This window comes from Mustelus asterias, chromosome 24, assembly GCF_964213995.1.
Source record: "Mustelus asterias chromosome 24, sMusAst1.hap1.1, whole genome shotgun sequence".
NCBI lineage: Eukaryota > Metazoa > Chordata > Chondrichthyes > Carcharhiniformes > Triakidae > Mustelus > Mustelus asterias.
Window position 1 is genome coordinate 29865448 of NC_135824.1, and position 26066 is coordinate 29891513.

Consider the following 26066-nt stretch of genomic DNA (forward strand, 5'->3'; position numbering starts at 1 on the left):
AATTTTCATTCTGGTTGAGCGCGTAAACAGGAGAATGAATTGTATCGCCAAGAAAGATCTCTCACTAATCACACCACTGCATTCTGTGTTTCGCTACATGTGTATTCAGGAGCTATTATCATAAAGAACATCAACAATTTGCATTTATATAAAGACGACACCAAAATTTTGTTTTTATATACTCACTCATGGGACATGGGCATTGCTGGCTGGCCAGCATTTACCTCCAGTACCACAACTCCCCATGAAATCTGTGGTCCCCCAATTCTGGCCCCTTGAGCATCCCCAGTTTTCATGGCTCCACCATTGGCGGCCATGCCTTTAGCTGCCTAGGCCCCAAGCCCTGGAAAGAAAATCTCCCTTTAGCCCTCTACCTCGCTTTCCTCACTTGGGTGAAAACCTGTCTCCTCAGCTAAGCCTTTAGCCATTTGCCCCTAATATGGCTCCTTATGCAGCTCATTATCAAATTGTATTTGCTAGGCTCCCGTGAAGCATCTTGGGACATTGGGGGAGGCAATGGCCTCGTGGTATTATCACTAGACTATTAATTTAGAAACTCAGCTAATGTTCTGGGGACCTGGATTCCCTAGTTGCCCTTAGAGGACAGTTGAGAGTCAACCACATTGCTGTGTTTCTGGAGTCACATGTAGGCTAGACTGGGTAAGGATGGCAGATTTCCTTCCCAAAAGGGCATTAGTGAACTAGATGGGTTTTTCCGACAATCGACAATGGTTTCATCAGTAGATTCTTAATTCCAGATATTTTTTATTGAATTCAAATTCTGCCATCTGACGTGGCGGGATTCGCACCTAGGTCCCCAGAACATTAGCTGAGTTTCTAAATTAATAGTCTAGTGATAATAACACTAGGCCATTGCCTCCCCCAATGTCCCAAGATGCTTCACGGGAGCCGAGCAAATACAATTTGACAATGAGCTGCATAAGGAGCCATATTAGGGGCAAATGGCTAAAGGCTTAGCTGAGGAGACAGGTTTTCACCCAAGTGAGGAAAGCGAGGTAGAGGGCTAAAGGGAGATTTTCTTTCCAGGGCTTGGGGCCTCGGCAGCTAAAGGCATGGCCTCCAATGGTGGGGCCGTGAAAACTGGGGATGCTCAAGGGGCCAGAATTGGGGGACTACAGATTTCATGGGGAGTTGTGGTACTGGAGGAGATTACCGTGGTGGGGAAGGTTAGGCATGGAGGAACTTGGAAGGCAAGGGTGGGAATTTGCAGAGAGGTGGTGGCGCAGTGGTACAGTTGCCGGAGTAGCAATCCAGAGACTTGGGGTTCCAATCCTACCATGGCAGATGGTCGAATTTAAATTCAATAAAAACAAAAAAAACCATGCTGAATTAAAAGTCTGATGATGACCATGAAACCATTGGTCCATGAACCCATCTGGTTCAATAACGTCCTTTTGAGAGGGAAATCTGCCATTCTTACCTGGCCTGGTCTACATGTGACTCCAGACCCACAGCAACGCAGTTGACTCTTAAATGCCCTCTGAAATGGCCAAGCAAAGCCACTGTCAAGGGCAACTAGGGATTGGCAATAAATGCTGACCTAGCCGGCGACGCCCAAATTCCGTAAATGAATGAATTTTTTTTAAAATTGGGCTGTGGTTCAACCGGGAGCCGATAGAGGTCAGCGGGCACAAGGGTCATGGGTGAACAGGACTTGAGGGAGTTAGAAAATGAGTAGCATTTTGGATGATCTTGATCCAGGAAGAGAGTTATTCCAAATGTCATCACTGACAATTTCAAATTTGGACTACTTCCTTCCAAATAACCTGGCCTTCAGCAATCACGGCTCTATTCTCTGCCACATGCTTCCTCAACTCCTTAACTTGGGTATTTCTCTCCACACTTTAAAAAACTTTCTATGCCTCGAATCGCCGTGGTTTCTACATTAAATGGTGCTACATGGATTAAGGTTGCTGTTCAGTGATGGTTCTGAGGCATAAAAAACTTGGAAGAAAATGATCAAAACTAACCGATAAATTCAAGGTCCAGACTTGTCAGAAAAGTGTGATCTCTTAAGGAAACACTGTTAACAAAATTTGATAATTTTATAATACATTTTTGATGGATGTTTTTGATGATTATTCTGCTTTCATCTTCCCATACATATTTTGTTGCTTCACTTATCCCATTACCACTTCCTTTTGCCTTGCACTATATCATCCCTCTTGTCATTTAACCTTCAGCCTTCCACCCTATCACAGGCCTTCATTTACTCTTTCTCTACACTGTGCCAAACTATGATGTCTCGAAACACTCCCAGTTCTGGTGAAAAGTCATCGACCTGAAAAGTTCTCTCTAGATTCTTTCCCTACAGGTGCTGCTGAATATTTCCAGCATTTTCCACTTTGAGTTTTGATCATTTTCTTTTCAAGTTTTTTTATTGGCTTGGAATTTGCTGTCAGTGGTGTACGAATGGCAATTGTCACGCCCTCTGTTCATGCACTCTGCTCACATTTGTGGGAATTTGAGCCAAGGTTATCTATCATTGGTGTACCAACATATGAATTGGGAATAAGAAAGGTGATTCAGACCTTCAAGCCTGCTCTGCCATCCAATAGGATCATGGCTGATCTGACTGTAACTCCTGCCTACTCCCAGTAACCTTTCACCCCTTGCTTATCAAGAATATATTTGCCTCTGCCTTAAAAATATTCAAAGCACCTGTTTCCACCACTCTTTGAGGAAGAGAATTCCAAAGACTTCTGATGAAAAAAAAAATTCCTCATCCCTGTTCTGAAAGGGAGATCCTTTATTTTTAAACAGTGGCCCCCAGCGCTAGATTCTTCCACAAGAGGAAACATCGGGGGGAGAATTCACTGGCCGTTCATGATGGCGGGATTCTCTGGTCCCGCTGGCAGTGTATCCTCTCCCATGGGTTTCCCGGCATCATGGAGTGACATCAATGGGAAATCCCACTGACAGCGGTAGTGCCAGAGAATAACCCCCCGCCAGTGAACAGCGCGCTCCCTCCCGCTGCTGAGAAATGAGCGGCCGGGAGGTCGAAGAATTCCCCCATCCTCACCACATCCACCCTGTCAAAAACCCTCAGGGGTTTCAAGCAAGTTGCTCCTCATTCTTCTAAACTTTAATGGATGCGCTTGCCCCATCTTTCCTCATAAGACAATCCGCCCAATCCAGGTATTAGCTTCGTAAACCTTCTCCGAATTGCTTCCGAAGCTATTACACCCTTCCTTAAAAAAATAAACCAATACTGTAGACAACACTCCAGATGTGGCCTCACCAATGCCCTGTATAACTGAAGTATAACCTCCCTACTTTCGTATTCAATTCCCCTCACAATAAATGATAAGATTCTATTAGCTTTCCTAATTATTTGCAGTACCTGCATGCCAGCCTTTTACAATTCGTGCACAAGGACCCCCCGAGGTCCCTCTGCATTGCAGAGCTCTGCAATTTCTCACCATTTAGATGATATGTCTGTCTGATTCAGCCCTCGAGAGGGAATAGGTGACATCCGTGAGCAGAACAAGCAACAGAAAGCAATCAGGCTGAAGGATCCTTACTAATACACACTGGGATGCTAAACTGGATGGCCTCAGAAAATGGGCAGAGAGAATCCAATGCAATGGATTGCAAGGCAGACACCATTCAGCTGTGCATTCGAATGATTTTTGGGAGCAGCCAGTGCACTGATTGACTGCCTGCAGCAGCAGGGGGCTCCACATTCATAAATAAGACCATGAGATTTGGGGGGCAGAATTAGGCCATTCGGCCCATCAACTCTGCTCTGCCATTTGATCAAGACTGATACATTTCTCAACCCCATTCTCCCGCCCTTTCCCCCATAACCTTTGATCCCCTTACCAATCAACAACCTATCTATCTCAGTCTTAAATGCACTCAATGACCTGGCCTCCACCGCCTTCTGTGGCAAGAATTCCATAGATTTGGCACCCTCTGGCTGAAGAAATTCCTCCTCATCTCATTTCTAAAGGGAGTTTCTAAAAGGCAGTGCCCTCGGATTCTAGTCTCTCCTGCTAATGGAAACATCTTCCCCACGTCCACTCTATCGAGGCCTTTCAGTATTCTGTAAGTTTCAATGGGATCCCCCCATCATCCTTCTGAACTCCATCGAGTACAGAGACAGAGTCCTCAAACCTTTTCATTCCCGAGATCATTCTCGTGAACCTCCTCTGGACCCTCTCCAAGGCCAGCACATCCTTCCTTAGATACGGGGCCCAAAGTTGTTTGCAATGTTCTAAATGTGGTCTCACCAGAGCCTTATAAAACCTCAGCAATACACCCCTGTTTTTGCAGTCCAGTCCTCTCGAGAATAATGTGAAGCTCGCCTGCAGCTCTTGAAGAGGAGGCGCACCGCGGCTGGAGCAGGTAATGGGGCGTGCAGAGGAAGCAAACCTCTCTTGGGAAACCATGAGGAATGGAATAAAATGAGGCTGAGCGGGCTCCCAGGTTTTTCAGATATTGCCCTGCAAGTCTATGTAGAGGAGATGGAAAGGGAGAGAGATGGCCTGTAGCCACAGGGAGGCATTCCAGCCAAATGGTCAAAGGCCAGTAAGAACTGTGGATCTCGACGCCAGGAGTCAAATCCGATGACCTGGATGTAGTGCTGCAAGAAGTTCAAAGACCTGACAACGGCCAAGGTCAGTGAATTGTTATAGAATCCCTACAGTGCAGAAGTAGGCCATTCAGCCCACCGACCACAATCCCATCCAGCCCCTATTCCCGAAGCCCCACATATTATCCCTGCTAGTCCCCCTGACATTAAGGGGCAATTTAGCATGGCCAATCAACCTAACCCGCACATCTTTGGACTTTGGGAGGAAACTGGAGCACCCGGAGGAAACCCACGCAGACACAGGGAAAATGTGCAAACTCCACACACACATTGACCCAAGCTGGGAATCGAACCTGGGTCCCTGTCGCTGTGAGGCAGCAGTGCTAACCACTGTGCTACCGTGCCGCCTTGAAGAATGCATCTTCAAATGCCATATCCCACCAATCACACCTCCAGTCTCAATTCAACACATCCCTATCAATTACTTCCCAACAATCCCTCTTAATTGGGATCTAACATTCATACACTCCACTTCAACTTCACTAATCAACACTGCTGCAGGCTTCACACCCACATCCCACAGCTTGAACACACACTGACAGCTATTCAACCATGACAGCCATATCCAAAAAATATTGCATGGCACTATCTAACGCACCCCTTCCTCGCTTGCAGGACAAGATGGCACACAACCACAGAGGTACCTTTAGGGGAACAGACACCACCACGTGTTCGAGTTGACATAGAGGAGACAGTGCTGGCCATTATTACAACAGCACTGCTAAGCCCATGGCCATGGCAAGCGGAGAGCTTTGAAGGTGATCATATCCTCATTCTGAATCCTCCTCCCCTCATTCCACTTTCCACTCCTTGCACATTCTTGTCTCATTTAGAAGCTGAAGATGATGTAAGCTCGGCACAAGGGTTTGCACGTAGCTTGCAAGTCCATACATGCCAGCATGGATAGCTAACTCCCTTCACACACTGTGGATCCCATGATGGAGCGTCTGATAATTGACATTGCAGTGCGCACAGCAGCCAGCTAACATGTAGAGAGACTATAGGATCCGAGGGCACAGCCTCGTAGTAAAGGGACAACCGAGATGAGGAGGAGTTTCTTCAACCAGTTGGTGATGAATCTGTGGAATTCATTGAATCATAGAATCCCTACAGTACAGAAGGAAGCCATTTGGCCCATTGTGTCTGTACTGACTACAATCCCAACCAGGTACCATTCCTGTAACCCCACCCATTTACCCTGCTAATCCCCCTCATACTAGGGGCAATTTAGCCTGGCCAATCAACGTAACCCACACATCTTTGGACTGTGGGAGGAAACCGGAGCACCTGGAGGAAACCCACACAGACACGGGGAGAAAGTGCAAACTCCACACAGACAGTGACACCGAGGCCAGAATTGAACATGGGACCCTGGGGCTGTGAGGCAGTAGTGCTAACCACTGTGCCACCCCAGGCTGTGGAGGGCAGGTCACGGAGTGTGTTCAACACAGAGATAGAAAGTTCTTGATTGGTAAGGGGGGTCAAAGGTTACGGAGAAAAGGCGGGAGAATGGAGCTGAGAAAAATATCAGCTATGATTGAATGGCAGAGCAGACTCGATGGGCCGAATGATTTAATTCTGCTCCTATATCTTATGGTCCTATCTGAGGGCGCTGGAGTGGAAGCTCAGAGTGTAATCATGTAAGCTGCCATCATAGTAGAGGGTACCAGAATGCAAATGGGCTTGAAGGATGGCAGAGCAAGCCAGTAAACTACCCACCAGCACACTAACAGGGTTGCTGAGTCACCACACAGGGATTGACAGTGGCTCCACGAATCACAAACTTAACTGTCCCCTCTCAGGATGACGCAATTCGCATCCCAATCCTCCCAGACTGCCAGTGACCTTTCTGTTGCCGCCAGCTAGTAGGCCAGTCCAGAACGCTGCTGTCCATGCCAAGGTGATGGGCAGGATTTTCTGGCTGTTCCCACCGGCAAGATCTTCCTGTCCCGTCGACGGTGAGCACCCCGCGGCTGCAGGGTCCCTGGTGGCAGAGGGTACAAACAACGAGAAACCCCATGGTCAGTGGTGGGACTGAAAGGTCCCAGCACCAGCCAATGGTGGGCCACCTCCGCCACCGCAAAACAAGCCGGGGTGGCGGTGGGAGGGTGTCGAAAATCCTGCCTGGTGAAGCCAAGCCTTCTGGGCCCATAGCAACTTGAGATCATCCTCCAGGGCCTTCTGTAGTCTCCAGCAGTGAAAGTCAGAAGCTTTGTACCAGCCATACTGTAGCCACTGGGGTAGCACTGCATTGTAACACTAGGAGAGCCAAAGGACACAGAAGAGGGCGCTAAGGAAATGCACAAATCTGTTTTTCTGCAAAACAACATGGTTTCATTCATAAATTCAGATTGGATGTGAATGCTGTAGGGCTTTGTATTTTTGCATTGTGATCAAGCAAACACTGATCAGTGACAGAGGAAAGATAAGGTGAGGGGATGTTCCAGTACAGGGCAGAGTTGACATGTTGCACCCACAAAGCAAAATGCAGAAAGTCAATGGCGCCCTGCGCCATTGGGAAGTTTCCAATCTGAGTGAAGCTTCTTGCTTGCCCTGGCTTCCCCTCCTTTTCACAAGCAAGAGGAAGTTAAATAGAATGAGCTCATAGGAATTAGGAGCAGAAGTTGGGAAATTTAGCCCTTCGAGCCTGCTCCGCCATTCAATCAGATCATGGCTGATCTCTCACTGGACTCAAATCCACCTGTTCCCCATATCCCCTTATCCATTTTCAAAATCAAAGACATATCTCATCTTTTTCTTGAAACCATTCAACGATTCAGACTCCACCGCGCCTTGGGGCAACGCGTTCCACAAATTCACCACCCTCTAAAAAATGTAGTCCCTCCTCATCTCAGTTTTAAATCTACCGCCTCGCAACCTATACCTGTGACCTCTTGTTCGAGATTGCCCCACAAGGGGAAACATTTGGTCTATGTCTGAATGTCTTTAAGACAGAGATAGATAGGTTACTTATCAATAAGGGGATCAATGGTTACAGGGAAAAGGCAGGAGAATGGGGACGAAAATCACATCAGCCATGATTGAATGATGGAGCAGACTCGATGGGCCAAATGGCCTAATTCTGCTTCTATACCTTATGGTTTACTTGATCAATCCCTTTTAATGTTTTATATAGCTCGATCAGATTCCCTCTCACCCTTCTTAATTCCACTGAGTACAAGCCCAAACTATTTAATCTCTCCTCATATGTCAACCCTTTCATCCCTGGAATCAATTTATTCAAAGCTCCCTTTGAAAAGCGTGTCCTCCCGATAGCAAACTACTATTTATTAGAAAAATGTCCATCTACAGTCTGGGAGGAGGAAAATGCTTCAAGATCGTCACCACAGTCACTATCACAGCCACAGCTTATACAATTCTTGCCCTGCTCTGAGGTTGCACCTGGAGGCCCAGCAGGTGTCACATCAGTGAGGACACCTTTACTGAAGCGTAGACGTCTCACACATTGCTTCTTGCTGACGTTGAGGTAAGCAGAATTGCTCCTTGAGCATCCTGGATGGACACGGCTTCCTGCTGAGGAATCTTCTCCTTAGAGTCATAGAGGCTTACAGCATGGAAACAGGCCCTTCGGCCCAACTTGTCAATGCTCCTCTTTTTTTAACCATTTAGCTGGTCCCAACTACCCACATTTGGCCCATATCCCTCTATACCCATGTAACTGTCCAAATGCTTTTTAAAAGACAAAATTGTACCCGTCTCTACTACTACATCTGGTAGTAGTCCTCTCCTACTACCTCTGGCAGCTTGTTCCAGACACTCACCGCCCTCTGTGTGAAAAAATTGCCCCTCTGGACCCTTTTGTATCTCTCCCCTCTCACGTTAAACCTATGACCTCGAGTTTTAGATTCCCCTACCTTTGGGAAAAGATGTTGACTATCTACCTCATCTATGCCCCTCATTATTTTATAGACCTCTATAAGATCACCCCTCAGCCTCCTACGCTCCAGGGAAAAAAGTCCCAGTCTATCCAGCCTCTCCTTATAACTCAAACCATCAAGTTCCAGTGAATCTTTTCCGTACTCTTTCTAGTTTAATAATATTCTTCTTCCAGCAGCTTGTTCTTCTCTGTGAGGCCTCTACTCAATTTCTCAGCCCTGCTGTATCCCACACTTGGGAATCAAATGCTTTCTGCAGGAGCCGCAAAATCAGCAAAAATTCCTCAGTGACTGCCGCATCGCTGCCTGTGGACTTTTTGCAACTTGAAGCAACTATGCAAAGACTCAAGCAGTGGCAGAATCGTACCAACAGCCAGAAGAAGTCAATCAGAAAATAATCTGAAGTGCTTGATGATTCCTTGAGTAAATAATGGAAGGGCTGACGGGGATAATGCTTCCCCCACTTCTTAATTCTGCTTCAGGGATGTGAGGTTAAGAGAAAGCGTTCGCTGAGGGTTCAAAATGACAACAATGACGTTAAATCAGCCTTGTACCCTGATGGACGCCATGCATTCCCGGGAACGTTAGCTGCCTGTGCTTCACCAATATAGCTTCCAGTGTGATTTGCAGCATAAGTGAGCTCCCATGCATCTGACGCCATTTTAGCCACACAAAAAAACCACTCGTCAAACCCATATAATAGGCCTACTGAGCCCACAGAGTCTAAATCAGGAGGATAAATTAGATATAAATTGTGTACAGAGAGGAAAATAATGATTGGGAAAGAAAGATGAGATTAAGAGAAAGAAATAACGGAGAAAGACAAATAGTAAAAGAAAAATAATTCCAGAAAATCTCCAGCATGAATTACATTTTGAAGGAGTGATATTTTATATTTACAAAACTAATTAAATTGAATAGGCTGTTTGGCAGCAGTTATGAATGATCACACCATTCAGGCAGCAGGACAGGTAGATAAGGTGATTAAAAAGGGATATGGGGTACTGGCTTTTATTAGTCGAGGCACAGAATATAAGAGCAGGGAGGTTATGATAGAGCTGCAAAAGATGCTTGTTAGGCCGCAGCTGGAGTACTGTGCAGTTCTGGTCGCCACACTATGGGAAGGATATGATTGACTAGAAAGGGTGCAGAGGAGATTCACCAGGATGTGGCCTGGGCTGTAGCGTTTTAGCTATGAAGAAAGGCTGGTTAGGCTGGGGTCATTCTCCTTAAAGCAGAGCAGGCTGGGGGGAGGGAACCTGATTGAGGTGTACAAAATTATGAGAGACATAGATAGGTTAGATACGAAGAAATGTTTCCCTTTAGTGGGGGGGGGTCAATAACCAAGGGGCATAGATTTATGGTAAGGGATAGGAGGTTTAGAAGGGATTCCCACCCCTCCAGAGGTTGGTAGGAATCTGGATCTCACAGCCTGAGAGGGTGGTAGGGGCAGGAACCCTCAAAGCATTTAAGAAGCATTTAGATGAGCACTTGAAACACCACAGCATACAAGGTTAAGGACCAAGTGCTGGAAGATGGGATTGGAACTGATTTTTCATGGCCAAAGCAAACACCACGGTGCTGCAAAATTCCATGTGGTGAATGTCCCCGTTCCGCCCGCCATGGGAATCGGAGTGGGCGAGGGATGGACCATGGAAAGATCCATTGACCTTTTGGGTGGGATCTTCCGGTTTCGGCCAGAAATTCCCACCCCATGGCTCTATAAAAATTCACTTCAATGCACCAACCCTAACTTTTTCCCATATAATCCATGGGTAAGTATTGCAAGCTGAGCCCCCTTAAAGACTGAGTCCCTTCGAGAGATTCTGTTATACTGCAGCCTGCAGAAGGCCAAAGGTAAATTGGGTTGTAATTTCAGGATTTCTACATTTAACTGCTGTTGTCCGGAATCCGGAAGTTGCTATCTGATTTAGTCCAGAATAATGATGAGTACCAATAGCCCCACCATTAGTCTCAATGTAAAATCTGGACAATTATGTCTGAAAAGCCTTATTTCCGGTGGCAAGGTCTAGCTTAATGGAAGGGCCAAACAATAAAGAGGGCTTTCAAAACACTAAGAGCTGTAACTATTTCATCGTTTTCCTTCCTGACCCTTGCCATTACAGGTTAATTTTTGGATTGTAATGTATTCGTTTCAGATTGCTGACATGTAGATTTAATTTCCTCTTGATACACACCGATTTGTACTGGTCATTATTCAACAAAATTTCTGTTAAATTGCAGCCAATCAGTTGCATGGGTGATTCTAAAATAGGCATTTGGGAAAAGGTTACACCCAAATCCGATTGTCAACATTATTGCCACATACAACCGTTATGTCATAGTTTGAGATATTACTTTCTCAGGAGGCTAAGGAAATTTGACATGTCCGCGACTATTCTCACCAACTTTAATGCACTATACAAAGCATCCTTTCTGGATGTATCACAGCTCGGTGTGGCTCCTGCTCTGACCAAGACCGCAAGAAACTACAAAGGGTCGTGAACATAGCCCAGTCCATCATGCAAACCAGCCTCCCATCCATCGACTCCGTCTACACTTCCCACTGCCTCGGGAAAGCAGCCAGCATAATCAAGGACCTCATGCACCCCAGACATTCTCTCTTCCACCTTCTTCCGTCGAAAAAAAGATGCAAAAGTCTGAGGTCACGTACCAACCGACTCAAGAACAGCTTCTTCTCTGCTGCCATCAGACCTTTGATTGGACCTACCATATATTAAGCTGATCTTTCTCTACATCCTAGCTGTGGCGTAAAACTACATTCTCCCTCAATGTGTTATGGCTGCATAGTGATTAGCACTGCTTCCTCACAGCGCCAGGAACCCCAGGTTCAATTCCGGACTTGGGTCACTGTCTGTGTGGAGTTTTCATATTCTCCCCGTGTCTGCTTGGGTTTCCTCCAGGTGCTCCGGTTTCCTCCCACACTCCAAAGATGTGTGGGTCAAGTTGATTTTGGCCATGCTAAATTAACCCTAGTGTCAGGGGATTAGCAGGGCAAATGGGGTTACAGGAATAGGCCCTGGGTGGGATTGTGGTGCAGACTCGATGGCTGTACTGTAGGGAGTCTATGTGTGGTAAAACCACTGTTAAGTTATTGCCTGTGTGTGTGTGACATGCTTGGACATGCCCCTGCCGGCCCTGCCTGAGACTCCTACCCCCCCCGGGTATAAAGGTGACTGCTCCCACCACCCCCCCGCTCAGTCACCGGACCAGTTCCGACCAGTTCATCAGCATGGGTGTGCTCCAAGTCGTCTCATAATTGACAGTGCATCACTATGATTCTGCACCCTCTCCCCTGTGTACTCTATGAGCAGTATGCTTTGTCTGTATAGTGTGCCAGAAACAATACCTTTCACTGTCTATCAATACATTTGACAATAATAAATCAAATCAAAAAAATCAAAGTCAAGAGGTTCTGCTGTTCCTGGGTGGGGTAGAGGTGTGGTCTTATCGACATGGAGGGTGCGGGGGTTACATTTCAAGAGAAAAAAGTATCGTAAGATATTGGCAAGAACTCTACCCAAAGGTCCAATGAAGTGAGTGCTTCTGATTAACATTTGGAAAAATAACTAGTTATTGTTTTATATACCCACTATGACTACATAAATAAATTACAGCTGCATAAATAAATCTGTTCTGTGAACAACCGTAACATTCCAGTTCTTGCTTTAAGATGCTGTTGTTAGTTAGCCAGTTGATGAAACAATTAAAGTGTTTCCTGTCACGGATCCCACCAAAACAAAATGCTTCCATATTGTTTTGAAGTCATTTAACGTTGTTTATTTTATTTTTTATTATTGTCACAAGTTAACGCTGCGATGAAGTTACTATGGAAGTCCCCTAGTCGGCACACTCCAGCGCCTGTTCGGGTACACTGAGGGAGAATTTAGCATGGCCAATGCATCTAACCCAGCACGTCTTTCAGACTGTGGGAGGAAACCGGAACACCCAGAGGAAACCCACACAGACACGGGGAGAATGTGCAGACTTCTCGGCCTTTTGGCTAAGATCAAGTGCAGCAGCACCCAGGGGAGCCAATGAGGTTAAACTGAGGATTCACCTGAGCAATCTTTCAAAGGCACCTGGGCCTATTGACTAAGGTGAAGCTCAGATCGATCCCGGGAGCCTGTCAGCTTGGATCTTGTTTAATCAAGCCCAAGATGGGATGGATATCCTGCCTTGTCAGCTTGGATCTGGTTCTTCCTCATGTGGGGACTCTGATTAGGCTTAATTGGCTTTTTGATTGGAAATAAAATACCAAAAGGTACCAAAAAATAAAGAACCTATGTCGTTACTATTTGCAACATTTAAATGCACCAATGCATAAAACAATAGAATCCCTACAGTGCAGAAGGAGACCATTTGGCCCATCGAGACTCCGAAACAGCATTTTACCCAGTCCCACCCCCCCCCTGTCCTATCCCCCTAAACCCGTGCATTTGCCATGTCTAATTCACATAACATACACATCTTTGGACATTAAGGGACAATTTAGCATGGCCAATCCACCTAACCTACACATCCTTGGACTATGGGAAGAAGCCGGAGCCCCCGCAGGAAACCCACACAGACACGGGAGAACATGGAAACTCCTAACATTCAGTCACCCAAGGCCGGAATCGGACCCAAGTCCCTGGAGCCATGAGGCAACTGTGCCACCATGCCTCCATCACGGATCTCCTGAGATCTGGGGCGGGATCTTCCAGCCGCGCTCATCCCAAGATCGGAAAATCCCGCCCGAGGTCAACGGACCTTTGTATGGTTCGTGCCCCACCCGCCACGACTCCCATGGCGAGCGGGATGGGAAAATTCCGCAAATGGAATTAAGCCAAGGACATGGAGGCGTAGTGGGAAACTGGTATTGGGTGGTATCAGGAAACAGCAGGGAGACGTCACAGAAAATCGGGCTGGGTGCAAAATGGGTTGTTGATTCGCCATTGCCTATTTTGGGTTGCTCCCCAAGAGCACATCTTCCCTGTACGCTGGGTGCATTCTCTCGGTGCCTGCTGCTGAAAGGGTTACACAGCTGTCTCCTGAGCAGGTGCATACAACAGGCATTCTTGCGATTCTGCTTTAGTTATAGGAGAGTACAGTGCCACTGCGGGTGGGAGTTAGAATAGCAGACTTTACCGCTAATTCTTAACCCAATGACTTCACCGGAATGGGGCCTGGCAGCCTTGCCAATTCAAGGTTTTTGATTACACAGACAGATGGATTTTCCGATGTTTACAATTGTATTAAACCATCTCTAGCTCCTGCGGAACACAATTTTACACCAGAACTGACAATAGAGGCCTTCAGTGAATGGCTGACATGGAATGTGGAAATGATTCTGTAACATTGTCAGCCACAGATACAATGGAAAATACGTGCTTAAACATATCTAATTAAGATGGGTTTCAGCTTTAAGCGTATCTACTGTATCTGCCAAGTTTATTTTAATGCACTTAAGCCAGGGTTAGAAGCTGCCAATAATTCCGTTCCAGTACTTTGAGAACAATGAGAACTGGCAGCGTTACAGAGAAAATCCATAGCGATGGCTTTTCAAGAAAGGAAACACTGCATCTCAAGAAGTTTCATCTACAAATGAAGTTTCCGCCTAGAATCATAGAATCCTTCCAATACAGAAGGAGGCCATTTGGCCCATCGAGTCTGCACCGACAACAATCTCACCCAGACCCTATCCCCCCCTCACCCCACATATTTACCCTGCTGGCAACCCCTGATACCAAGGGACAATTGAGCATAACCAATCAACCTAACTCGCACATCTTTGGAGAAGATGTCTCGAAATAATTAGACACGTTGTCCATTACCTTTTCATCCTCCTCATCCTCATCATCGTCCACGTCGTCATCCTCCTGATGCATCAAGAAAAGGAAGAAAAGCAGTTAGCACCATTTTGCGTTACATTGTTGAAACACTCTTAGCTTTGGATGATCACAATCTAAGCGAAAGGTTTAGAGCAGTGCTCAATCACTGAAAGAGAGGCCGCCACATTTGTACATGGAATTGTGAGGCAGGCACGCGTCTCATTATCAGCAGAAATCTTACCCAAAACAATGCAACTTAGCCACAGAGGACACCTACACGCTTACAGGAAAATGAAACTCACTCCCGGCAGTTAGTGAAGATTGGGTAAAGGAAGATGGATGAGACTAGCTCGGCTGTCCTTGCAGAAGCTAGTACAGACTTGATGGGTTGAGTGGCCTGCATTTGTGCTTTAATCATTCCATATGAAACGTGCAAGGTCCAAACGATATACAGTGTTCAAAAGGGTTGATCTGCACTTGTGAACGTCAGGTGGTGTGTCAGTGGCAAAATGCTTACTTTCGGTATATTTTTAAAACAATAGGCAGAATATTACCGGGGGGGGGTGCTAATGGCCCACTCCTGTCTGACTGCCCATGTCAACCATTTTAATGGCATGGATCGTCTATCGTCAGGGTGAATTGGCTTGTTAACAAGCCCAATTGACTCTTGATTATATCTTCAAATTTAAATGTGGTAGGAGAGTTGCCAATTTTGACACCCGCCCATCTACCATGTTACAGGGATGAGTGGGAAGGTGCTGGGTTGGGTGCTGCCCTATCTGACACGCACCCAAACCACCCCCCAACACCCGCACCAAAAACAAGCCAGGCTCGGGGCACGTAAAATACAACCCAATGAGCCTTCACCTTACACTGTGTGTGCTCATTGCTTTATTATTGCAGCATTTTCCAATGGTTGGTTCAGCCTGCCCAAAGACAGGTCCTTGACTCGTCACCTGCTGATGCTTAGGCCTGAGCTATCTTGCCTTGGCAGCTTTCCTTTTTGGTCTGTGGTAACTTGCCGTTGCCTTCCACTCTCGGGTCAGCAGGTAGGTCCCAAGTCTACCTCTGCCCAAACAGGAAGCGAACCCACTCTTTTGGCTTGATTCTGAGCCACATGCTAGCCATCTAGCTAACTAAGCTAACCAGCCCCCTATGTTATTGGCACAATCGTGTGGCCATTGGGTGGGAAGGAATAGGTACAGTGCAGAAGGAGACCATTTGGCCCATCGAGTCTGCACCGACCACAATTCCACCCAAGCCCTATTCCCGCATTGGCCATGCGAAATTCTCCCTCAGTGTACCCGAACAGGCACCGGAGTGTGGCGACTAGGGGATTTGCATAGTCACTTCATTGCAGTGTTAATGTAAGCCTAATTGTGACACTGATAAAATAAACTTTAAGTACAAGGTAGTCACTGACAAATCCAATTGGAAATTCAGTAGAAATATCTTCGTTGGAAAGTGGTGAGAATGTGGAACTCGCTTCCAGGACTGGCTAAAGCACAGGGAAAAGATGAATTTAAGGGAAAGTTAAATAAACATGAGGGAGAATGGAACAGACTGATAGGCTGATGGGTTTGGAAGAAGAATGTTGAGTATAAACACTGACAGAGAGCAGCTGGGTTGTATGGCCTGTTTCTGTGATCTACTCTCTATGTGAATCAATGCAATATGGCACTTGGAGATACTTCACTGTTACTGGGAAAACGCAATTTATTTTCCAATCACAGGCAACAGATTTTGGAGTCAAGAAGTTATAACCCCTCAAAAGATTTTTAGACAAATTGCAGACACACATTGTACTTATTTTGTGCATTTTAACTCGCCTATCCTCAGAAAAGCTACTTGGGCATCTTGCCAACTCCTTTGTCTCCCCCACCAACAATCCCATCAAGAATGTCCACTCCTTCCAGTTACAAGGTTATTAAGAGTTTGCTGCGGTGATGGGTTCTGGTAACTCGCACGGTTTTCTGCAGTTACATGGCTGTGACCTCTGTGCTTGGCTCCAGGCCTCCGATTTTACGCTCTGTAAGAACTGTGGGCCAGAGAGCGGAGGTCGGTGAGATCACTCAGATAACATGTTACAGAAACCAACACTGCCACGAGACAGACTTACAAAGGGGCAGTCATCACGGAAAATGCCTGACAGACTTTTTTCCCCTTCTCCCACCCAACCAACATGCTTTTAGATACACAACCACAGGCACTGATGTGATTGAAAGTATATAGGTAGCAGAAGCTTGCATCTGGCATTATTGCTACTAAAGTTATGGCTGGCTCTTCTCTCTAGCCAGAACAACATTGAACCTCCTTTCGGGTTAAGACGTTCAGAAAGACAATCCTTTCAGTTTCTCAGAGTTCTTCGATTCGTGTCGAGTCACGGGATGATCTTGAGGGGGGAGGACCAGAAATCTCTTTGTAACCTGCTCCAGCTCCAGTCCATGGAGATTCCATTTAGCTCCATTGTGGGCGGCACGGTGACAAGCCTTACTATACCAGGGACCTAGATTCAACTCCAACCTCGGGTGGCTGTCTGAGTGGAGTTTCCATGTTCTCCCCGTGTCTGCGTGGGCTTTCCTCCGGTTGCTCCAGAGTGCTTCTTCCCACACTCCAAAGATATGCGGGTTAGGTGGACTGGCCATGGTAAATTGCCCCTTAGTGTCAGGGGGATTAGCAGGGTAGATATGTGGAGTTATGGGAACAGGGCCTGGGTGGGATTGTTGGTGCAGGCGCGAACAAGGGTAGAGAATTTCAGTCATAATCCTGATTAAATTTCAAAAGATCTACACGTTTTATTGTATTCAGGGACCAACTTCAGTTCAGCTGCTGTCCAGTGAACAAAGGAATATTTGTTGTCATGGTTATTAGTGTTGCTATGAATCTCTAAATTTATCAATTTCTGTATTTTAGAAAATTACTTTTCGTAGCAAGTGAATTTAAAGAGTGATAAATAGAAACACTTGGTTGAGAAACTGGTAAACAGACCTGCGGTCAAAACAGTTCAAAGGGCAACCTTTGTTTATTTAATAAGGTCAGGGTCAGATGTGAAAACACTGAAAGAATGAATGACCCACCTCTGAGCTTTTGGTAGAGTCAGAAGATCTACAGTTATTTCAGTAATGGATACAGTCTATCTATCTAGTTCACAATCAATAAGGGTAACAGCACCTTTGTAAACCAGGGAGTTGACTGGTGGAATGAACATGTCTGGAAAGAGGGTTGTTAACCTCATCAGAGACAGACATTATTTAGCTAGTCCCCAGAATCAAAAGGTTATTTTGAAGGTAAAGGATAATCGAATTTTAGTTCTGTTTAGGAACATCGTATGGTGCTATGGAGATAGGATATACAGTGAGGGTATTGGGTTTTTTCTGTTTTCCGCAGAAAACAAGCAGTCTAGCTTGGGAACAGGCAGACAGAGAGAAGAGAGAGAGAGAAAGAGAGCTGCCAAGAGCTGTAAGGCAGTCTATGTCTATCTAAAACCAAGACAAGGAACCAGGGATGTTCTTGATTTTTAAATCACTGTGTACAAATGCAGTGAGGCCCAAGTGAAGCTACGAGGTCCATAGCCATGAGGTTTAGAAGAAAGGTTGGAGGGTCACTTAGCTTAAAGTTAGTGGAGGAATCCCTATGAAATCTTGAACACCAGAGAATTGCTGGAATCCTGAGGAGAAATCCAAGTGAATTCCAGAAAGCTGTGGCATACTTGGTTTGAATTCAGGAAGAGAAGTGAATAAACTCCCAAGTTCTCGTGATGTATAAGAGAATGTTTGGTGGAATTAGGCAGTAAAAGGACTACCTATACTCTTACGGGTGGAATTTTCTGGCCCCTCCCACCAGTGGGATCGCTCGTGAATTTGGCCCTTGCAGTAGGTTTCCCAATGGCAGGGCAGGCAAGCCACGCAAGGCCCCATAGACATCAACTAGACCAGAAGATCCAGCCAGCAGCCAATAGTTCTTTGCATCCACTGCGGGTGCGGGGTAGAGTCTTAACAAACCGTTGTGTTAAGTTATTAGTGCTTGCTTTGTTTAATTTCATTTTTCTATGCAGTGAAATTTGTTTTTGTTAAAAATGTGCAATCTTCTGACGTTAACTCTTTTGGTTAATCACTAAGTGTTCGAATTTCTCGTTAGACTTTAACAACCTCTACAGAGAATGTAACATTGTCCATTTTGGCTCAATGGGTTGCCCTCTTGCCTCTGAGTCAGAAGGTTCCAGGTTCCAAGAGTTGTCAACACAACTCTTCACTCACCTGAAGAAGGAGCAACACTCCGAAAGCTTGTGCTACCAAATAAACCTGTTGGACTTTAACCTGATGTTGTCAGACTTCTTATTGTGCTTATCCCAGTCCAATGCCGGCATCTTCACATCACAGCCTTTATTGCTCAGCCCTAGTTGCTCTTGAAAAGGCGGTGGTGAGCTACCATCTTGCATCGCTGCAGTCCATGTTCTGCGGGTTGACCCACAATGCCGCTAGGAAGGGAATTCCAGGATTTTGACCCAGCGACTGCGAAGGAACGGCGATATATTTCCAAATCAGGATGATGAGTGGCTTGGAGGGGAACTTGCAGGTGGTCGGGTGTTCCCATGTATCTGCTGCCCTTGTCCTTCCAGATGGAAGTAGTCGTGGGTTTGGAAGGTGCTGAATAAGGATCTTTGGTGAATTGCTGCAGTGCATCTTGTAGATAGTCCGCACTGCTGCTACTGAGCGTCGGTGGTGGAGGGATTGAATGTTTGTAGACGTGGTGCCAATCAAGCACCATATCTACAAACAATCAATCAAAGCGGTACCTTCTTTTGGATGAAATGTGAAAAGGAAGCCCCATCTATTGCTCTGGTAGATGCAAAGAATCCCATGGAAGAAGAAGAAAAGGGGAGTGATCCATGGGGCGGGATTTTCCAGCTGCACTCGCCACTGAGCCCGGAAAAACCCTTCTGAGGTAAACGGACCTTTGCATGACCCGTGTCCTGCCCGCTACGATTCACGTGGCGGGCAGGACGGGAAGATTCCGGCCATGGTGTCCTGCCCAATGGTAACCTCAATCAACATCACAAACAAAAAAAGAGATGATCTGGTCATTATCACATTTATCTTTATTGGAGCTTGCTGTCTGCTAATTTGAACAAAGAACAAAACAGCACAGGAACAGGCCCTTCGGCCCTCCAAGCCCGTGCCGCTCCCTGGTCCAAACTAGACCAGTTTGGTGCCACATTGCTTACATTACAACAGTGACTACACTTTAAAAGTTTTTGATTGGCTATAAAGCACTTAGGGGTGTTGGGGTGATCATGAAAAGCTTGAGATAAATGCAAGATTTTAGCAGGGGGAGACAGTTGCTTCTGGTTGATGATGATGCTGGGATATTGTTAGTTATTTTAGGAAAGACATGCTGCTCCCATGAGGAAAATGAGACTCACCATGTAGTGCTGGCTGATAAGCTTCCCTCTGGCCATCTGAATGTAGTTCCAGATGAAAAGCATCAAGAGGGCAAGTGGGAGCATGTAGATCTCAAATATCCAGACAATTACCAAATACGACTGAAAGGAAAGAGAAAAATCTATGTTATCGCCGGGAACACAAGCTAAACAACCAAAAAATTAACATCGTTCTGGATACCTGGGAAGTGGGGGGGACAGATTTACATTTTCAACTCTGCTAAGCATGCAAAGTTCTGAAAAAAAGGATACCACCTTCATTGTAAAGTTCTCTTCAAGAAAGATGCCATACTGTGGGGTGCAGTATCTATGAAGCAACGATTCACTCGTATTTCTTTGAACTAAATCTCCTGCGTTTGCTGCTCACGATGCAGTCTTCTCTACGTTGGGAAGTCTCACAACACCAGGTTAAAGTCCTACGGGTTTATTTGGAATCACGAGCTTTTGGAGTGCTGCTCCTTCATCAGGTGAGTGACCGTCACTCACCTGACGAAGGAGTAGAGCTCTGAAAGCTCATGATTCCAAATAAACCTGCTGGACTTTAACCTGGTGTGAGACTTCTTACTGTGTCCACCCCCAGTCCAACGCCGGCATCTCCACATCATGGCTTCTCTACAATGGGGAGACTAAGCGCAGACTGGGTGATCACTTTGAGGAACAGCTTCACTTAGTCTGCAATCATGACCCCACCTTCCTGCCTCTTGCCATATTAATTCACCATCTTGCTCTCATGCTCACATTTCTGTCCTCGGCCTGCTACAGTGTTCCAGTGAAGCCCAACACAAACTGGAGGAACAACACTCCATTTTCCTATTGAGCACCTGACAGCCTTCTGGACTTAACATCGGGCTGGACAACTTCAGGCCATGAACTCTTCCCCACATTTTGATTCCACACACCGCTCAACACTATGCTGCCGGCCTCTCCAGCGGGGATAGGCCCCGTCCCCCGAATCCTGGAGTGAATCACACTTGTGCACTCTGCAGTGCACAGAGTGTAGGAGATTCATTTCGAAACTCCCACTGGAAAAAACAGCGCGATTTATTCCAGTTTTCACGCAAATTCGACACTTTTTGGGAGAATTCTGGCCCAAGTCAGAAAATCTCATTGAAACTCTCTCATAAAGTGATTCCCATCTCCATGTTGGAAGACCTCACCTTGGAATTATTTGCAAAACTCTCCCCCACTCAGGTGTCTTTAACAATGGATCAGTGGCACAGTGGGGCGGCTCGGTGGCACAGTGGTTAGCACTGCTGCCTCACAGCACCAGGGGCCCAGGTTCGATTCCCAGCTGGGGTCACTGTCCGTGTGGAGTTTGCACATTCTCCCCCTGTCTGCGTGGGTTTCCTCTGGGAACTCCGGTTTCCCCCCACAGTCCAAAGATGTGCAGGTTAGGTAGATTAGCTATGCTAAATTGCTCCTTAGTGTCAGGGGGACTAGCTAGGGTAAATGCGTGGGGTGATGGGGATGGGGCCTGGGTGGGATTGTGGTTGGTACAGACTCAATGGACCGAGTGGCCTCCTTCTGCACTGTAGGGATTCTACGATTCTATAAACAACCCATTACACAGGGTTTCAATCTCGCTTTCCAAGATTCCTTCCCCTTGATTTTGGAGTACACTTAAATGTTAGCTTACAAACACAGTTTCAAATCTATGGCGTGCCAAGCACAACTCCATTGCTCCAAAGGGATACCTATTTCCCAGTGACCCTCTCTACTTAATGTTTACTCCCAGTAGCTCTTTCTTTCACTTAACAGGAACTTTTTCTGGCCCTTTTGTCTCTGTATCACTTGTTGACAGACAGACACACACCCCGGTACTGACTGCCTCAAAAAGATGTTCACTGACCCTTGAACTGTTCGGTTGACCTATCAAAACACTCCCTTGTTACTGGAAAGGAACCAATCTCACAAGCGATAGATCATCATGCATCTTAAAATCTCTGCAGACTGCAAATTTAGCACCTAGGGTCACAAAGGTTTCATGACAACAGGAATAGCAGGAGAATCGTGGAAGGTATTCAATTCTAAATTCCATTGAAACTTGCACTTTACCATCAAGACCAGTGGCATTAACAGAAGCTGGAAACCATTAGCTCTAACTGTTTACCTTCAAAGAAAAATCTTCCAGCGGAAAATACCTTTTGTAGAGATTTTCCAGCTCGCAATAAAACATGCTGTGGTTCGCTGAGCTTTCGGTCATTAGCATGAGCCATTAAATCGAGGCCCCAACTGACTTCTCTGGAGGACGTCAAAGATTCCATGGCACTACTTTGATGAATAGCAAGGGAGTTCCCCCCCGCTAGTTTTGGCCAGTCTTTATTCCTGGACCAACTGCACTACAACAGAGTTGGACCAGCCGCCCATGAGGGACCTGCAGTTGCCGCTTACAGTCCCAGAGCTGGGGATTTCACTACACCGGCTCCCAGTGCACAGGGAAACACCCACGAAGCCAGAGCCTTCACTCTGCCGACTCCCAGAGCAGTAAAACAATGCCAAAGCCGGGGCCTTCGCTCTGCTAGTCACAGATGCACCATAGAAAGCATTCTTTCTGGTTGTATCACAGCTTGGTATGGCTCCTGCTCTGCCCAAGACTGCAAGAAACTCAAAGGCTTGTGAACGAAGCCCAGTCCAACACACAAACCAGCCTTCCACCCATTGACGCTGTCTCCACTTCCCGCTGCCTCGGCAAAGCAGCCAGCATAATTAAGGACCCCACGCATCCCGGACATTCTCTCTTCCACCTTCTTCCGTCGGGAAGAAAATACGAAAATGTGAGGACGCGTACCAACTGACTCAAGAACAACTTCTTCCCTGCTGCCATCAGACTTTTGAATGGACTTACCTTGCACTAAATTGATCTTTTTGTACACCCTAGATGTGACTGTAACGCTACATTCTGTACCCTCTCCTTTCCTTATCTATGAATGGTATGCTTTGTCTGTATAGTGCGCAAGAAATAATACTTTTCACTGTATCACAATACATGTGACAATAATAAATCAAATCAAAAACAAACCATCAGGTCATTATTTCTGTTTGTGGGAGCTTGCGGTATGCTAATTGGCTGCCACATTATCCCCATTACAATTGTGCCTGCACTTCAAAAGTACTTCATTGGCTGTAAAAGCGTTTTCTGGTGGAAGAAGCAGGCCAGATTTCCGATTCATAAAATTAATATTAATCAGGTTTTGGGGGAAATACCAGGTGCAGGAGCCCCACAAAATCCTTGCAAGGCCTGTGGTGGGGCACAAACACTATTGCAGCTCCTGACACACAGGCTAAGTTTTAAAACCTAACCCTGCCACTTCTGGTACGTCCATTCCTCCCGCCCCGTTGCTAGGCAGCAGACAGAGCAGGATGCTCCTTGCGCAGGCCTTAAAATTATGACACAGCAACAAGGATGTCACCAGACCCCCATTTCTCAATCTGAAGTAGGCCCCCCTCTCAGTGGGAGCCTCAGCCAGGACCTGAATAAGGCAGGATTACCAAACTAGCAATCCAGGGGCCCCCAACTAATTTCCCAGAGACCTGAATTCAAGCCCCATCAAGGCAGCTGGAAGAACTTAAATTCAATTAATTAATAAAATCTGTGAGATGCCAGCCTCATCAACAATGATCCTGAAATGACTGGATTGTCATTGAAACCCATCTGGTTCACCCATGTCCTTTAAACAGGGGTTTCCAAACTGTGGGATGTGGGATGAGCAATTGGGGTTGTGGCTGGGACTGGCTCCAAGGCTCCGTGACTTGCGCGCACACAATTTCCTTTTCCCATTCTGGTTCGGAAGATGTATCCTAAAGAATTGCCTCCATCAGTGCCTGTTAAATAATAAGATTAAAACAAATCCCCCCCCCCCCCTCCCTCACATCTCCCACCAACAGCACTAATCTCCCACTCTCACAATTCTACCCCTCCCTGCTCCATCCACCCCGGGTCTCTGCTCTCACTCTAAGGTTGCACCAATTTCCGAGCACTGAAATTGGGTCATGGGGTGAGTTGGGGGTGAGTTGGGGGTGGGGGGAGGGGGGGAGGAGGGGGGGGGGAGGGGGGGGGGAGGAGGGGGGGGGAGGAGGGGGGGGGGGGGAGGGGGGGGGGAGGAGGGGGGGGGAGGAGGAGGGGGGGAGGGGGGGGGAGGGGGGGGGAGGGGGGGGGGAGGGGGGGGGAGGGGGGGGAGGGGGGGAGGGGGGGGGAAGGGGGGGAGGGGGGGGAGGGGGGGGAGGGGGGGGGAGGGGGGGGGGAAGGGGGGGAGGGGGGGCGGAGGAGGTGAAGAATAGCTCGGAAGCTCCTCCATTAAGGGAAAGAAATCTGCCGTCCTTACCTGGTCTGGCCTACATTTGACTCTAGACCCACAATCGCCCAGTGCGTCACTCTGTTGGGTTGGTTTGGGGGTTCATGACCACCTGCTGAAGGGCAACTAAGGAGGGATAATAAATGGCAGTGATACTCACATCCCCAGAATAAATAAAAACAAATGGTGGGGAGGGTTTGAGGCGTGGGGTTTTAATTCCTTGTCTGTCCTGGGCTGCTTTAAAAGCTGGACCCCAGCACCAAAAATGAAAAGTTACAATTCTATTCGCAACCAAAGTCAAGGATGATGCTCGGTATGGAGGGATTGTCTTCTGAGGAAAGGTTAAACAGGTTGGGACTCTACTTATTGGAATTTAGAAGAATGAGAGGTGGTCTCATTGAAACATATAGGATTCTTAAGGGGATTGACAGGGTAAATGCTGAGAGGATGTTTCCCCTCATGGGAGAATCGAGGACCAGACGGCACAGTCTCAGAATAAAGGGGCGCCAATTTAAGACAGAGATAAGGAGGAATCTCTTCTCTCAGAGGGTTGGGAGTCTTTAGAACTCCTTGCCACAGAGAATTGTGGGGGCAGAGTCCTTGGGGGAATTTCCCCATCCCGCCTGCCATGGGAATCGTAGCGGGGGGGGGACATGGACCATGCAAAGGTCCATTAACCTCGGGTGGGATTTTCCTACCTTGGGGCGAGCAAGGCCAGAAAATCCTGCCCCTTGTGTGTATTTAAGGCTGAGATAGACTTCTGATCAATAAGGGAACCAAGGGTGACGCTGAAAGGGCAGGAAAGTGGACAGGAAGTGAGGACTGTTGGATCAGCCATGACCCTATAGAACAGCAGAGCAGGTTTCACAGAATCATAGAATGCCTATAAGTGCAGAAGGAGGCCATTCAGCCCATCAAGCTTGCACCAACGACAATCCCACCCAGGCCCCATCCCCAGAACCCCACATATTTACCCTAGCTAGTCCCCTGACACGAAGAGGCAATTTAGCATGGCCAGTCAGCCAAACCTGCACATCTTTGGAGTGTGGGAGGAAACCGGAGCACCCGGAGGAAACCCACGCAGACACAGGGAGAAAGTGCAAACCCCACACAGACAGCGACCCGAGGCTGGAACTGAACCCGGGTCCCTGGCGCTGTGAGGCAGCAGTGCTAAACCACTGTGCCACCCATAGGCTGTTTGAGAGGCTGAACAGCTTACTATTTCTTATGGTCTTATGATAGCAGTATTAATAATATTTGTTTTATTTCACCACTGAGATGATTCGGTCATTGAAGAGGGCAAAGTAACTGCGCCAATTCAACTGGCTGCCATTCTTTTTCGCATCTAACTCCTGAAATGTCCAATGCTGTGAGCTACATTAGCTACCCATCAGGACAAAAACCTGTAAAAATTAGGTTTCACATTTCACTTTCCAATAAAATTTATACATTCACTCGTTCAAACACACATCTGCTAACTGCATTTTTTTCCCCCTGTTTTGATACTTGTCCTTCCTCAAACCATTCTAAACTGTGCAGCATATCTGGTAATTATTTTATGAAACTATTCATGGGGTCACAATTGCAGTGCAGAAAAGATGTAACTAATACCTTGTTTAGAGCAGCAAATGGCCCATATATTATGGCTAAAGGCTCAGTAATAAAAACACTTATTAAGTGTAACAATCGCACTGTCGGCTCATGCAAAAATAATCACCTTGAAATAAAGTGTAAGGATCCAATAACCTTTTACCAGGGGAATAATTTAACAGACCCAGCGCTGCCCAAATAAAATGCAAATGTTTTCTAAGTCACTGTGAATGCATTTAGAAAGCTGCAGTCATGCAGCCTGTAAACACTAACCAAATTAAAAGGAAAAAGGGACATTCTTGGACAGTCTTGTGGCACAGTGGGTAACATCCTTACCTCCACACCGGAAGCTCCAGGTTCAAGTCCAACAGCAGGACTTGGCCATGGAGTGTTCAT

The 26066-nt window shown here is 46.7% G+C and overlaps 1 protein-coding gene across 1 annotated transcript in view; it reads right to left on the reverse strand.

Moving 5' to 3' along the window:
* LOC144511296 (multiple C2 and transmembrane domain-containing protein 2-like) overlaps window positions 1–26066 on the reverse strand; it is a 447793-nt gene that overhangs the window by 81392 nt on the left and 340335 nt on the right. Inside the window, exons 17-18 of the mRNA XM_078241512.1 lie at window positions 19771–19890; window positions 14352–14396 (exon numbers count right to left, since the gene is read on the reverse strand). Coding sequence (XP_078097638.1) covers window positions 14352–14396; window positions 19771–19890 — 165 coding nt within the window. The remainder of the gene's footprint in view (window positions 1–14351; window positions 14397–19770; window positions 19891–26066) is intronic.